The 16,565-nt window shown below is 43.8% G+C and overlaps 1 protein-coding gene and 1 long non-coding RNA gene across 3 annotated transcripts in view; one reads left to right on the top strand and one right to left on the bottom strand.

The window, feature by feature from the left end:
• Nucleotides 1-16,565, top strand: part of PTPRU (protein tyrosine phosphatase receptor type U) — a 559,392-nt gene that overhangs the window by 401,597 nt on the left and 141,230 nt on the right. For both annotated transcript variants that reach the window (XM_030217348.1, XM_030217349.1), the window contains exons 13-14: nucleotides 5,181-5,217; nucleotides 15,462-15,600. In XM_030217348.1, coding sequence (XP_030073208.1) covers nucleotides 5,181-5,217; nucleotides 15,462-15,600 — 176 coding nt within the window. The remainder of the gene's footprint in view (nucleotides 1-5,180; nucleotides 5,218-15,461; nucleotides 15,601-16,565) is intronic.
• LOC115479449 lies at nucleotides 565-4,559 on the bottom strand. The gene is made up of 3 exons (XR_003943697.1): nucleotides 4,545-4,559; nucleotides 3,922-3,923; nucleotides 565-644 (listed from the first exon to the last, which is right to left on the bottom strand). It is a non-coding gene; the product is annotated as an uncharacterized LOC115479449 (long non-coding RNA).

The following is a 16,565-nucleotide window of genomic DNA, read 5'->3' as shown; positions in this document are numbered from 1 at the left end:
ACTTAGGCCCTTAGGCACCTTTGTAAAAGGGCCCCTCAAATTCTTAAGCATTTCAAAAAACTTCTCAAATTAAAAAGAAAGTGACAAGGAGGCATCAGCTATTCATTATGTTATTATGGCTCCAGCTAGTTCAAATCCTAGCCTATATTAGACGATCAATCACTTGACTCTATTGTCTCTGACTTCCATTCGTACCAGCAAATAGCTCTAGGATTTAAACTTTATTAGTAATCCTAAAAAAAACAACTGAAGACCACGAAAACCTCAATGAAGCTCAAAAACAAATATAGGGAAAAGTGACCATTTATCTGCCACTGGCAGACTCAAGAGCTGATACAAGACAGTATTGTATAGATAGGAAATGATGGTAGATAAAGACTGTCCCTTCTATATCTGCCCATCTATACCAACTACAAATCTCTACCCTTTCCTGCCTTTTAGAGTTCCTCTGTGCTTGTCTTATGCTTTGGTGAATTCACATCCTGTCACTGTCTCCACCACCCCCACTTGGAGGCTGTTCCATACATCTAGTTATCAATATGGGCTACCATTAAGATGCGTTATTTGTTAATCCCAGTTATTAGTAACTAGGTCTCGTTGCACAAAATGGGACCTGTGCTATAATTGCACGAGTTAGTGGTAACCTAGCACATCTTAACAGCAGCACACGTCAATCACTTCCCCCCTTACTGTGCAGTTTCGGTCTCTGGTAACCAGAGCTGATATTGTGATGTCATAATGCCTCATTCCACCAGGGCCTGAGCAACCTCATCAGTGATGTCACAATGACTTGATTGCCCTATACTCGGCTCACTTCTGATATTGTGATGTCATAATGCCTCATTCCACCAGGGCCTGAGCAACCTCATCAGTGATGTCACAATGACTTATTGCCCTATACTCGGCTCACTTCTGATATTGTGATGTCATAATGCCTCATTCCACCAGTGCCTAAGAGCCAACCTCATCAATGATGTCATAACTACACCAGAAACGTTACACTGGAACTCTTTTAATTTGCCAATTTTTTTACATCCTAATTACTGATAATTACACCATGTCCTGATATCATTATGTTATGTTGTTACCCATTCTTCCACTTCTTACTCAACATAATTCTCGTATGCACTTTAATAGCAATATTTCTAAAATTCTTCTCCGTTAATATGATTGCCACAATATTCCTATACACCTTATCTGTTATATATACTCTGATTTTCTATTCCATCAATATGTTTGTAGTTGTATTATATTGTAAGCCACATTGAGGCTGCAAATAGGTGGGAAAATATGGGATATAAATGTAGCAAATAAATAAATCTACCACTCTTCCCATAAAGAAATATTTTCTTAGATTGCACCTGAGTCTACCCCCTTTCAATTGCAGAATTTCCTTTCCATTAAAAGAGGCCTGACTCTTCTGAGTAGTATATCTTGGAGGTATTTAAATGTAACTTATCATCCCCCCCTCCCAACATTCCTTTTCTCCAGGGTACCAATATGAATTTCAAAAGACAAGCTTGCACTTACAATAATGATGAATGAATTTTTACGGACCTCATTGTGGGGATCAGACAGTTTAGAATTCTTTACCGTACAACATCATCCAATATCGTCGCTGGCCCTTATCAATTATTTTTTAGCATAACTTCATGTCGAAAATAATGTCCATATTAGAAAACAAATTAGAAAAACATATTAGAAAACAAATATGAACATTATTTTCAACATGAGGTTGTGCTAAAAAAGAAATTAAGGGCCAGCGTCGATATTGGGTGATGATATACGGTAAAGAATTCTAAACCGTCTGATCCCCACACTGAGGCCCGTAAAAATTTATTCATCATTATTGTACATGCAAGCTTGTGTTGATATTGGTATATGTGCATCAAGCTTGTGAATCTGCTTGATTAGTTTGCCGATTATATATTTTCAGATGACCACCGGAGGGAATCACCTCCCCTTACTCCCCCAGTGGTCACTAACCCCCTCCCACCCTCAAAAAAAATCTTTAAAAATACTTTTTTGCCAGCCTCTATGCCAGCCTCAGGTCCATGACAGCAGTATGCAGGTACCTGGAGCAGTTGTAGTGGGTGCAGTGTACTTCAGGCAGGCGCACCCAGGCCCATCCCCCCCCTACCTGTTACACTTGTGGTAAATGTGAGCCCTCCAAAACCCACCAGAAACCCACTGTATCCACATGTAGGTGTCCCCCTTCATCCCTAAGGGCTATGGTAGTGGTGTACAGTTGTGGGTTTGGGTTTTGGGGGGGGGGGGGGTTGGGGGGCTCAGTACCCAAGGTAAGGGAGCTATGCACCTGGGACCTTTTTCTGAAGTCCACTGCAGTGCCCCCTAGGGTGCCCGGTTGGTGGCCTGGCATGTGAGGGGGTACCAGTGCACTGTGAATGCTGGCTCCTCCCACAACCAAATGGTTTGGATTTGGTCATTTTTGAGATGGGTGTCCTCGGTTTCCATTATTGCCGAAAACCGGGGACGACCATCTCAAAAACGACCTAAGGACGACCATCTCAAAGGTCGACCTTAATTTCATGATTTGGATGTCCCCGACCGTATTATCGAAACGGAAGATGGACGCCCATCTTGTTTCGATAATATGGGTTGCCCCGCCCCTTTACGGGGCCGTCCTGTGAGTATGCCCTCATGAAAACTTGGGCACCCTGTTCGATTATGCCCCTCGTCGTAACATAGTAAATAATGGCAGATAAACATCTGCATTGGTCCATCCAGTCTGTTTAATAAACTGCAAATACTTGATCCTAGACCATAGACTCTACACAGCACTTGTCTTACTGCCCAACTACTGGAGTTGTCCTCAAAGCACCACTCCTGCCAATCATAACACGTCAACTATTTAAGTTAAGCTTCTCCTACATAAGCACACAACTATGGAACGCATTGCCAAAAGCCTTGAAATCGACGTACGACCGCTTAAACCTCCGGGAATCACTAAAAACTAACCTGTTCGAAAAGGCATACCCCACCGATCCAACTTAAATGCCTGATCCCTGCAACACAACAAAACTAAAGTACGTAATGGACATAACACAACTCTTCCTCTCTACGATTCCCTAATGTTGCTGTGCCACATGAACTTCATTTTACCACAACATCACTTTGTATTTGTTCTCACTGGAGTTTGCAAACACGTCTCCGGTACTATGTAAGCCACATTGAGCCTGCAAATAGGTGGGAAAATGTGGGATACAAATGTAACAAATAAATAAGTTTTGTTTTGAATTCATCTTTCTATAAAGGGATCATCTCTATTTATCCCATGCATTTTTTTTTTAAATTCTGTGACTATTCTGTCCCCACCACATCTACTAGGAGGGTATTCCAGGTATCCACCACCCTCTCCGTGAAAAGCATTTTTGATGTTGCTCCTAAGTTTTCACTCTGCAACCTAAATTCATGTCCTCTAGCATGAAAGCTGGTCAAAAATGTATTTAGTCCAATAAATACTACCTTACTCTTTTTATTTTTGTTTTCTTTGTATTTATTAATCTTTTAAAGCGGACTAATAAGGTAGGAATATAACTGTTGCCCGTATCTATTGCAGAAAATGTACATTCAGCAAAGGTGGCAGTGGGGTCTGTACCAAGTAACCAAGGCAAACCACGAGTAAAAAGTGTCCAAAAGTTTATTTGCCAGTGGTAAATCTGACCCAAAGAAAAGACCCAACACGGGCCTTGTTTCGGCTGGAAAACCTTCCTCAGGGGTCTTTGGAATGAGTTCTTCTGCTAGCATGACAAACCGTCAATGAAGCATGCCCTATTTTTCTCAGTAGTGGTAATAAGCTGCTTTCTGCACAGATATCGTATAAGGCAACATGATTAAGGATACCCATTGGCAGGGCTGTCCTGTGGAAGCTCCATATCAAACATGGATTTTTATAACCACATCTGCAGGGCTACCTCAGTTAGTTTGGGGTAGGGTTACCATATGTCCGGATTTACCCAGACATGTCCTCTTTTTGAGGACATGTCCGGGCAGCCGGGCGGGTTTTGCCAGTCTACCCATTTGTCCAGAAATCCAGACAAACGGGCAGATTGCTAGCCTCCCCTCCCCTTACTTACTACTGCCCTGGTAGTCTAGTGACCTCTTCCGCCTTCGGGGCAGGAAACAGCCCCCTCTTTCCTGCCCGGAGCTCTGCCCTGCATGCATACTTCTTGTTCCTGATCTCGGCGCCGATTCAACATGGTCGCTGAGAGTTGAAGTGACCTCATGAGACTTCAACTCTCGGTGGCCATTTTGAATCGGCACCGAGATCAGGAAGGATGCATGCAGGGCAGCGCTCCAGGCAGGAAAGAGGGGGCTCTTTTCTGCCCCGAAGAGGTCACTAGACCACCAGGACAGTAGTAAGGTAAGGGGAGGGGGGTGACGGGGAGGGAGAGTGACGGGGTGTGTGACGGGGGAGGTAAAAATGTGACGGGGCGGAGCGAGGGCATGAAAGGGGCGGGGTGGGTGTGAAAGGGGGCATGGTGGGGTGTGGTGGGGCGGGGCATGTGTCATTTTGGGGGGACAAAATATGGTAACCCTAGCTTGGGGTTCACACTCTGTCGGCTTGTGGTGGGGCTGGTGTATGATGCTTTTGCTAGGAAGGGCGTTAGGTATCTGAGTCAATGCCTCAATCCTTTCTGCTGTGGATAAAAGTGCTGGGAAACAATTTATGTTTTACACTGAGCTAAACATCAAGCTATTTTCCTCTCTGAGTAAATGGACTTCTGTTCTGCTGCTGTGATTTCTCTCAAGCAATTAGGATACAGAAAGAGCTTCTGCTGAACTAGATTTAAAGATTTCCCTGTGCTAAGCTACAGGAAGGTTAGGTTAGACAGTTGCCTCATAATGCCACCTCCACCCCCCCCTTTCACGTGTCCACCACACATACTCCATGTCAGCAGACTGCAGCAAATGAAGGAGGCAGAAGAGCAATGTAGAAAATCAAAGACAGTCTGGAAAGCATGGATGTTTTCGAGTATGACCTGCCTCCTTCTCTTTTAGGGGAGAGAGTGTTTTAACTGGGGGAAGAGGGGGAGACAGAGTTTGAACTGGGGGGAAAGGGGCAGGGACAGTGAACAAGGATTGGAATTCTCAGAGACTGGGTCACTTTCTTACAGGTTTTATTCTGTGCATTCTAAATTGTTGTGCCTTTCCTGCAGGAAACCCGGATGAACTGCGTCCGAGTTGCCAGAAAAGGTAAGCCTTGTTTGCCTGTTTTTGCTGTGATGTGGTTTCCAGCTGAATGTGTTACTCTGTGTCTGCAGGAGCACAAGCACCTCAGCTGACCAGAATGCTTTGCCTTGCTGGCTTGTTTTGGGAAGCAGTTCTAAGAACTCTGACAAGCTAAACCAGATTTCTGTAGGATTTTACTATTGCTACTGATTTATTTGGCTGTTAATTTATTTAATTAAAAGGTAGAATCGGGCATATCCTGGTAAGTAGCTTGTAGGTTTTGAATTTATGTGTTGTAGAATTCTAAAGTGGTTGAGAAGATACAGGAATCCAATCGAGGTCTTTAATGTACAGTCAGCTGATAATGTGGCATTAACCAATGGCAAGGCAGCTTTTTGAGTGCCTGATGACCTCACAATATGCAGTCATGCCCACTCAGAACGTCAGTGGTGTTAACGGAACTCGAAGTATAAAAGGGAGGTGGGGTTTAAAATCAAACTTATTTTTATAATTGTAAAAAGTCTCTTTAGTCCTTGGGCTTTTGATATGTGGCGTAAAGCAGGCCACCAGGTTCAGTGATAGATTTTTCTGAACTATTTTGGGCCTGTCTGGTTCCTTCTTGTTCAGTTGGAGCCAGTCTTTATTGGATTCTGTTTTGCCTGGCTAGGTGCTCGGTGGTAGTTCATCACCATGTGATATGTGGTGTGGTCCTAGTGGCTGGTTCAAATCCCACTGTTGGTTATTGTGATCTTGGGCAAATCACTCAAGTCTCCATTGCCTCAGGTACAAACAGATGATCAAAAGCCCTGCGCTGTTCCAAATAGCGCTGGAACAGCGCGGGGCGATATTGGACCTATGATCAGAGATAATGACATGCTGAATGAAGCATGGCAATTCTCTCTGATCATGGGGTAGAAGTGTGAGAGGATTGTGCCTGAGCATGCACTCAGGCACAATCCTCCTGCACTTGTTTGACAGGTCTCCCTTATATGGTGTGAAGCTCCACCCAGCGCATCCCAGGATACACTGGGCAGGGCTGGGTGCTGCCATTTTGCAGGCAGCGTTGAAGGAAGAGGAGGGAGGCCACCTCTCTCCTCCAACTCGGATCTCCAGCCCTCCCTGAACCTGTGTCGGGGGGGGGGGGGGGGTCGGAGGGACTGGAGGTCCGCTGAACCTCCAGCCCCTCGTCGCTGGGGGAGGGGGTTGGGGTCATTGGTCACTCACTGGGCCACCAGGGACTTGTTAGAAATGCTGGGGGGGGGGGGTGGGGGGGGGGGGGGGGGGGTTGGGGGGCTGGAGACCCACCAGATCTCCAGCCCTCCCTGAACCTGTGTCGGGGGGAGGGGGTTCTTTCTTGGAGTCCTCCTAAGCCTGTTCCCTCTTAACTTCATCGTATGCCACCTCGTTCCAGAGTTTTCCTTCAGTTGAAAATGGCTTACTTCCTGTACGTTAACGCACTTGATAAATTTAAATGTTTCTATCATATCTCCCGTCTCCCTTCTCTCTTCCAGCGTATACATGTTGAGGTTCATAAGCCTGTCCCTATCATTTTTGTGTTGAAGACCGCTTACCAATTTTATAGCCGCCTGTGGGTCAGCAAAAATGCTGTCTTAAATTTATCTACCAAACTATCTGGGCACTGGACTGAATATCGGTTGGAGCCCAGGTATCTTCTGGATAGCGGTGCTGACACGAATAAATCAGTGCCAGTTTGTGGGCGTGGCCGGCTATTGAATATCTGGGCTTAATTTACTTAAAAACTTCTGACTGTTGTGGGCTGATTATCAACCCCTAAGGGGCCCTTTTACTAAGGTGCGCCGAAAAACGGACTGCGCTAGTGTAGGCGCATGTTTTGGGTATGCGCAGATCCATTTTTTCAGCGCGCCCATAAAAAAGGTCTTTTTAAAATTTTTGCCAAAAATGGATGTGCAGCAAAATAAAAAATTTTTCACGTCTTTTTTGGCTCTGAGACCTTACCGCCAGCTATTGACTTAGCGGTAAGGTCTCTCGCGTTAACCGTGTGATAAACATCTACGCGCGTAGAATGACGATTAACTGCCTGTTTTCTGCCACGCGCCAGAAAATAAAAATTATTTTACGGAGCGAGTAGTGGACGCGTGTCAAAAATGAATTTACCGCAAGGGCGACGTGGTATGTCCAAATTGATGCACGTTGGACGTGTGTAGGCGCCTACATGGCTTAGCAAAGGGGCCCCTAAGTTTCTTAGGGTACAAAAGAAAGGGCACCCAGGAATAAGACTGCCAAGAGGCAGGTTGATCAATTTCAGTGTAAGTAGTGCTTTTCAGCACCAAGTATGCTTGAGAAGTGTCTTGTTAGCATTCTTGTGATAGCTGTGGTAAAGACAAGTCATGTCCCTAATGAATCGGTCCGTGGCTCGAGTGGATAGCACATACCCAGCAAGAGCATCTTCCCTCTCAGAGCAGTGAAAGAACCGCCAGGTTAAAATGTTAACAAGAAGAGGGCGTAGAAGCTGTTTTATTAATTACTGAGAGATTTATAATCACAGGGCCTGGCATATTCCACCTGCTTCTAGCGTAAAGCAGAGGGTGGAAAAAAAAAAAACCACAACAGTGAGGCCGTTATTAATTATTACTGTTCTAAAAAGAAAATTAGGCAGAACATCTCATTTACAAGTTCATTATGTTCTGACTGCCTGGGATTTTGCTGAGGGGAAATACAGCATGGACTGCGTGCAGATCAGAGCTCGAGAGTTTTGGTCACGAGAGCATTAGCATAACTGAATATGTCTAAAAGGAAATGGGACAGGGAAATGCCATATCCAGAAGAGATTTCAGAAGGTCGTCTGAGGCATCCCCTGTCGCCAGGCTAGACAGGATTCATCATTTTACCTAAATTGGCTCATGCACACAGATGTGTGTACACACCTAGGAACACAAGCACACACAAGCATGCTCATGAACGTTTACATATGCACACACGTGCTCAGATATACACATAGGCACACAAGCACACACAAGCATGCTCATGAACGTTTACATATGCACACACGTACTCAGATATACAAATAGGCACACAAGCATGCACACACGCACACAGCGTGTGCACACAAGCGCGTACATGTTTCTTTTGCTTGCTTTTAAAATCTCTAGTGGCAGAAGCTTCCCTGATTCCTGGTGAAATGTAAATGAGATGTTTGAGATGAAGATTAAGTGAGAGTGTTCACATTTCATATTTCAGCTTTATTTGATATATTGCTAAGCAGAATGTCTTGTAAAATCCAGGTGAACATGGTGGACGGAGGGAACTGTCAAAAGATTCTGTTGTTGAGGAGTGGAATGTATGGGAATCAGCGGGCTGGAGAGAAACCAAGCAAGGCAAGGTGTAGATAACTTGCTGTGAGGTTACCAATATCTTAAAGGGATTCTCTAAGAGGGGGAGCCAGTGTTTGGACCAAAAGGTGGGGGGAGGTTACATGATCATATTTTCCTCAAGCCAAAAAGTAACCTAAAAGCAGCATTTTGTACTAATCAAAATTGTCTTAAGTGAATCATTGGCAAACCCTGATGAAGGGAATTACAGTAGTCCAGCCAAAATATTACTAAGGCGAGAAGGAGGATTCCAAGAGATGAGGGTCCAGAACGGATTGACTATTTATCTAAGCATGAAGTAGCATTTGGAGACCATAGTAGAAATCTGGGTATTAAAAGTGAACCTCTAGGGGGCGTACCTTCAGTCACTATCCCATAGGGCCCGCAGTGGAGTTTTAAATACACTCTAGAACCTGACGTGCAGCAAAAGATTTTCTTTTCTTTTCTTTCTTTCCTTTGTTGCAGTGGAACTGCCTGGGTGTGGGGGGGGGGGGGGGGGGGGGGGTGTCAATGTATTGGAAGTAGAGCAATGGAGATAGATGAGGGAAGGTCCTTAGAGCTTAGGCCTTCTCAAACGTATTGGAAGCAGTTATATTGAAGCTCCATTGCTTGTTATTGGTAGTTCTTGTTTACAACTTATTCATACATGTGATAAGGGTAGTGTATATTTGGGGAAGGAGGGCAAGTGGGATGGGGGGGGGGAGAGAATATAATGTAAAAGGAGAACAACAATTTTCTACGCTGTTGTAGGAGTAGCCTAGTGGTTAGAGTGGTGGACTTTGGTCCTGGGAAACTGGGTTCGATTCCCACTGCGGGCACAGCAGGGGCAAATCACTTAACCCTCCATTGCCCCAGGTACAAATAAGTACCTGTACATAGTATGTAAGCCGCATTGAACCTGCTATGAGTGGGAAAGCATGGGGTACAAATATAAGAAAAAAAAATAAATTTATGATCTATGTTCAATAAAGGAAAAATTTACAAAAGTGAACCTCTGATCGAAAACTACCCAAAGGATTCTTACTAAGGGCTGTGTTTACTAAGGTTCATTAGTGGTTTTAGTGTGCCTACATGGTTAGCGCACGCGCTTATAGGGATATTGTAGGCACGTACATGGTTGACGCACGTTAAAAACATTAACGCACCTATAACACTTCTTAGTAAACAGGGCCCTTAGTCCTTAAAGCAGAGACTGACACCTTTAATAGTCAGTGCAGGATGAGTAGAAGGTAACAAATGTTTAGAAAAAGTGGTAGCCTCGGACTTAGCTGTATTTAGTTTCAGTTCGTTCATGTGCAGCCAACTGACTGTTTTATGGTAACGATGCTCATAACCTACCAACTCCGTTATTTAGGTTCAAAGTGGATAACATCAAACTACAGTTAAAATTTTTCAAAATAGCAAATAGAATAACAAAGATACAAAATCTGTATAAAAAAAACCGTCTTAAAGAAAATTTTTAAACAAATAGGCCTTCAATTGTCTCTTGAATAATAGATAAGAAGAGGTCATTCTGAGATCAGCAGGTAAAGAGCACAGCGCTTGGTAAGGACAAGAAATCGATAAAGACTTTTTATATTTAACTTTCACAAAAGATGGAAAATAGATAAGACAAGAATCGGGACAAAAAGGAGACAGTGGAAAAGAGAAGAAAGAAAATAAACATTCTGGACATGTACCTCTAAACATCTTATAAAGCCAACATGACATAGTAACATAGTAGATGATGGCAGAAAAAGACCTGCACGGTCCATCCAGTCTGCCCAACAAGATAAACTCACATGTGCTACTTTTTATGTATACCTTACCTTGATTTGTACCTGTCCTTTTCAGGGAACAGACCGTATAAGTCTGGCCAGCACTACCCCCGCCTCCCACCACCGGTTCTGGCACAGACCGTATAAGTCTGCCCAGCACTATCCCCGCCTCCCAGCCACCAGCCCCGCCTCCCACCACTGGTTCTGGCACAGACCGTATAAGTCTGCCCAGCACTATCCCCGCCTCCCAGCCACCAATCCCGCCTCCCACCACTGGCTCTGGCCCAGACTGTATAAGTCTGCCCAGCACCATCTCCATCTTCCGCCACCGGCTTTGCCACCCAATCTCGTCTAAGCTCTTTAGGATCCATTTAAAAATAATACATGCTTTACCTAGGTAACCAGTGCCGTTTTAGCAACATGGGTGTAACATGATCTGACATCTTCTGTTCCAGAATCAACTTGGCTACAGTGTTCTGAATCACTTGTAACCTTTAAATCGAACTAGCTGTAGGAAGACAATATAGACCGTTACAGTAGTCCAATGTAGACAGGATCACTGCCTGAGCCAGAACTGAAAAATGTTTTACCTTAAAAAATAAAGGAAGAATTTTCCTAAGACAATACAGTTTTTATTTATTTATTTTATTTTGCTGCATTTATATCCCACATTTTCCCACCCATTTGCAGGCTCAATGTGGCTTAAAATATAATACAACTACAATCACATTGATGGAATAGAGAATCAGAGTATATATAACAGATAAGGTGCATAGGAATATTATGGCAATTGTATTAACGGAGAAGAATTTCAGAATTATTGCTATTAAGGTTCATACGAAAATTATGTTGATTAAGAAGCGGGTTAGTGGATAACAACATAATATAATGATATCAGGACAAGGTATAATTGTCAGTAATTAGGATAAATTTAGTCTCAGTTCGTTCGTGTGCAGCCAACTGACTGTTTTATGGTAACAATGCTCATAACCTACCAACTCCGTTATTTAGGTTCAAAGTGGATAACATCAAACTACAGTTTAAAGTGGATTTAATGAATGTGTCAATATGAGGTTTCAAAGATAGAGATGCAGCCAAATAAATGCCAACTGTCTTCGAAGCACTGTCAACCTTCAATATAAGCCCATCAGGAAAAGATGGTTAATTAGATTTACCGTTTACCGCCCGGTTAGCGCCACGTGGTAGAAAACAGAAATTATTTCCTGCCGTGTGTCAAAAATAGAATTACCGCCAGGGGCATGCGGTAGCCGGGCAGTAGTTCTAATTTGATGCGCGTTGTACGTCCGTAGGAACTTATGCACCTTAGTAAAAGGGCCCCTCAATATTTTGCCTTTCTTATGTAAATATCTTGTAAATTCTAATTTAAAAAAAAATTAACCTGGCCAAATAGGAGCTCATATTAACCCTCTCCTCAAGTCACTTCACTGGCTTCCTATCTGTTTCTGCATACAGTTCAAACTCCTCTTATTGACCTATAAGTGCATTCACTCTGCAGCTCCTCAGTACCTCTCCATTCTCATCTCTCCCTACACTCTCCCCGGGAACTCCGTTCACTGGGTAAATCTCTCTTATCTGCACCCTTCGCCTCCACTGCTAACTCTAGACTCCGTTCCTTTTATCTTGCTGCACCATATGCCTGGAATAGACTTCATGAGCTGATACGTCAAGCTCCATCTCTGGCCGTCTTCAAATCTAAGCTAAAAGCTCACCTTTTTGATGCTGCTTATAACTCCTAACCCTTATTCACTTTGTTCAGAACCCTTATTTTATCATCCTCACTTTAATATTTCCTTATCTCTTGTTTGTCCTGTTTGTCTGTCCTAATTAGATTGTATGCTCTGTCAAGCAGGGACTGTCTCTTCATGTTCAAGTGAACAGCGCTGCGTACGTCTAGTAGCGCTATAGAAATGATAAGTAGTAGTAGTCTTTGGGATTCCGGAATCTTGCTGCTCTTTGGGGTTCTGCACGGAATCTTGCTACTCTTTGGGATTCTGCACAGAATCTTGCTACTCTTTGGGATTCCGGAATCTTGCTACTCTTTGTCCTTATCCCTTATTTGTCCTGTTTGTCTGTCCTAATTAGATTGTAAGCTCTGTCAAGCAGGGACTGTCTCTTCATGTTCAAGTGAACAGCGCTGCGTACGTCTAGTAGTGCTATAGAAATGATAAGTAGTAGTAGTCTTTGGGATTCCGGAATCTTGCTGCTCTTTGAGATTCCAGAATCTTGCTGCTCTTTGGGGTTCCGCACAGAATCTTGCTACTCTTTGAGATTCCGGAATCTTGCTACTCTTTGTCCTTATCCCTTATTTGTCCTGTTTGTCTATCCTAATTAGATTGTAAGCTCTGTCAAGCAGGGACTGTCTCTTCATGTTCAAGTGAACAGCGCTGCGTACGTCTAGTAGCGCTATAGAAATGATAAGTAGTAGTAGTCTTTGGGATTTCGGAATCTTGCTGCTCTTTGGGGTTCTGCACGGAATCTTGCTACTCTTTGGGATTCTGCACAGAATCTTGCTACTCTTTGGGATTCCGGAATCTTGCTACTCTTTGTCCTTATCCCTTATTTGTCCTGTTTGTCTGTCCTAATTAGATTGTAAGCTCTGTCAAGCAGGGACTGTCTCTTCATGTTCAAGTGAACAGCGCTGCGTACGTCTAGTAGCGCTATAGAAATGATAAGTAGTAGTAGTCTTTGGGATTCCGGAATCTTGCTGCTCTTTGGGGTTCTGCACGGAATCTTGCTACTCTTTGGGATTCTGCACAGAATCTTGCTACTCTTTGGGATTCCGGAATCTTGCTACTCTTTGTCCTTATCCCTTATTTGTCCTGTTTGTCTGTCCTAATTAGATTGTAAGCTCTGTCAAGCAGGGACTGTCTCTTCATGTTCAAGTGAACAGCGCTGCGTACGTCTAGTAGTGCTATAGAAATGATAAGTAGTAGTAGTCTTTGGGATTCCGGAATCTTGCTGCTCTTTGAGATTCCAGAATCTTGCTGCTCTTTGGGGTTCCGCACAGAATCTTGCTACTCTTTGAGATTCCGGAATCTTGCTACTCTTTGTCCTTATCCCTTATTTGTCCTGTTTGTCTATCCTAATTAGATTGTAAGCTCTGTCAAGCAGGGACTGTCTCTTCATGTTCAAGTGAACAGCGCTGCGTACGTCTAGTAGCGCTATAGAAATGATAAGTAGTAGTAGTCTTTGGGATTTCGGAATCTTGCTGCTCTTTGGGGTTCTGCACGGAATCTTGCTACTCTTTGGGATTCTGCACAGAATCTTGCTACTCTTTGGGATTCCGGAATCTTGCTACTCTTTGTCCTTATCCCTTATTTGTCCTGTTTGTCTGTCCTAATTAGATTGTAAGCTCTGTCAAGCAGGGACTGTCTCTTCATGTTCAAGTGAACAGCGCTGCGTACGTCTAGTAGTGCTATAGAAATGATAAGTAGTAGTAGTCTTTGGGATTCCGGAATCTTGCTGCTCTTTGAGATTCCAGAATCTTGCTGCTCTTTGAGATTCCGGAATCTTGCTACTCTTTCTCCTTATCCCTTGTTTGTCCCGTTTTCTGTCCTAAATAGATTGTAAACTCTGTCGAGCAGGGACTGTCTCTTCACGTTCAAGTGTACAGTGCTGCGTACGTCTAGTAGCGCTATAGAAATGATAAGTAGTAGTAGTAGTAATATAAAGCAGTCCTATCTGTCCAGTTAACTGGTTAAGGATGAGTATTGGCATTTAACTGATATGCTGTGCCGGTGCCCGTACGTGGCCCAGGATAAAGCTGGTGGCGGTGAAAAAAAATTGCTGACCGCTGCCAGCTGAGTATTTATTCCTTAGCTAATTAGTGCAAGCTAAATTTTAACAGAAAGAAACCATTAAGATGGATGGAGTCGGTCCAGAGGGCGGCTACAAAATTGGTAAACGGTCTTGAATGCAAAAATTATAGGGGCAGGCTTATGAACCTCAACATGTATACGCTGGAAGAGAGGAGGGAGAGAGGAGACATGATCGAGACATTTAAATATCTCAAGGGCATTTATGTACAAGAAGAGAGCCTTTTTCAAATGGAGAGCTCTGGAATGAGGGGGCATATGACAAAGTTAAGAGGGAATAGGTTTAGGAGTAACCTAAGGAAGTATTATCTCACAGAAAGGGTGGTGGAGGCATGGAATGGCCTCCCGGTGGAGGTGGTGGAGTCGAGGACTGTTCCAGAATTTAAAAAGGCATGGGATAAGCATGTGGGATCGCTTAGGCACAGGAAGAATTAGGGGTTACAGAGGATGGGCAGACTGGACGGGTCATATGGCCTTTATCTGCCGTCATGTTTCTAAGACTCCAACCATAATGAATTCAGCTCCAAAGCAAGGAAAATAGAAGAAATATTCATGAGGCATGCTAGAATGTTTTTAAAACCGTGGAGAGGCAAAACTCATTTTGTTTGCTCTACATTTGCAAAAGAGGCCGGCGGTGGCTTTATCATTACCTTATTTGGAAATCAGTGTCAACTGCGTTGTTCGAAGAATGTGGAGCCCTGGTGAATACAGGAGACTTAGATTTCTCTTAGTGGGGCCTGCAGATGTCTTCATGGACTTGGAAGCTTTCCATGTACTGACTGGGTTTTGTATTCTGCACGTGTGTGCATGTCTTGCGATTTGCACAGATGGCCAGACACAGATTTATTGACTTGATGGTATCCTGGGATTCTTGAGTCTAGAAGCCAGCTACATAGCTGCATATTAGAAGCAGGGCAGAGGGGCAGGTGAGGGCGGGATGAAGAGCACTGAGGGATGCCTTTATGGGATCATGAAGAAAATTAGAAGGAAGGTCCCACAAGGTGTAGTCCTCTCAGTTCTGAAGCAGCAGTAAGAGGTTCAGTCTTGAACTAACTGCTTCCCTGCCATCACCACTCAGTTGCAAAGATTAAGCACTATAAAATGAGCTTAAGCATTGCTGCTTTTTTTTGTGTGTGTGACTGGAAGTGCAATAACTTTATTGAAACAGTGCAAAGGAACCTTACAATTAAATTAAACAGGGCAGATTGTCACTCAGTTGTCCCTCCCCCTTACACGCAGGACCAGGTGCAAGGTGGTGCTGCTTTTTTTACATGTGTTTCCCTCTTTTTCTCTTTTCCCATCCTCACCCCCCCCCTCTCCCATAGCTGCCTGCAAAGAGAGCAAGCGTACCATGGAGGTGACTCAGCACTCCGAGGAAATGGGTCTGATCCTGGGAATCTGTGCTGGAGGTCTAGTGGTCCTAATCATACTCCTTGGAGCCATCATTGTGGTAATACGCAAAGGGTAAGTCTTGTCTTTTGATATATTTTACTGGAAAATCCAGGACAGTAATGGGAAAAATTGGAGAAGTGAGGGGGAGATGGTGCTGTAAATGGATTTTCTGCTGGATTTCCTTAAACTGGATGTATAATTAATTTCTGAGTGTGGCAAACATCACAGAAAGGGCTCAGACAACAGAGGAGAATTTAAATTCTGCAGCAGAGCAAATTAAGAGAAATCAGAAAGATCACTGTAATTGATAAAGCTGCTCTAATGCACCCCACTCCTGCCTTGTGACACCCAATGCTATTCCTGTACCGAGACTCCCATTCATGAACTGTGTGTTATGCTGCTCTTGTAAAACCTTAATACGAGACCCTAGGGCAGTGTTCTTCAATGCAAGGCCCAAGGGCCAATAGTGGCCCCGGAAACCTCTGGGGTGGCCCCTATTGTCATTCTGGGTGGGTTTTTCTTTTTTTTGCTACTCTCTTTCCCCCTACCCAAGGTGCCGATGATCAAAAGTAAACACGGGCGCTAGAGGCCATTAGCGTCTGCATTTACCAGCGCAGAATGATCAGAGGGGTCTAGCACAGCAAATAAGGAGCGTGCCATGCAAATGTGGTCAAGCTTATTTAGATGAGGTCATTTTGTATTCCTCCCCAATGATCAGAAAAGAGCGCCCGAAACAAAGGTGCCTTACCGCTGTAAAAAAAATAACGCCAGGTCCAAGCAGGCATTAGGACGTTGGAAGAGAGGCTTTCCCATGATTCTCATGCTTCTCTCTTAATTCTTTCTGCAAAATCAACTGAGTTTGATTGCTTTTTTTTTTTTTTTGTTACATTTGTACCCCACGCTTTCCCACTCATGGCAGGCTCAATGTGGCAGGCAATGGAGGGTTAAGTGACTTGCCCAGAGTCACAAGGAGCTGTCTTACTATTTTTTTGTGGTTTCTTCTTGAGTAGGTGCAACTTTATCCCTGTAACTATATC

Source organism: Microcaecilia unicolor, chromosome 11 (genome assembly GCF_901765095.1).
Source record: "Microcaecilia unicolor chromosome 11, aMicUni1.1, whole genome shotgun sequence".
Taxonomy (NCBI): Eukaryota; Metazoa; Chordata; class Amphibia; order Gymnophiona; family Siphonopidae; genus Microcaecilia; species Microcaecilia unicolor.
The sequence above is the reverse complement of the archived record's forward strand: the minus strand, read 5'-3'. Positions and strand labels throughout refer to the sequence as shown.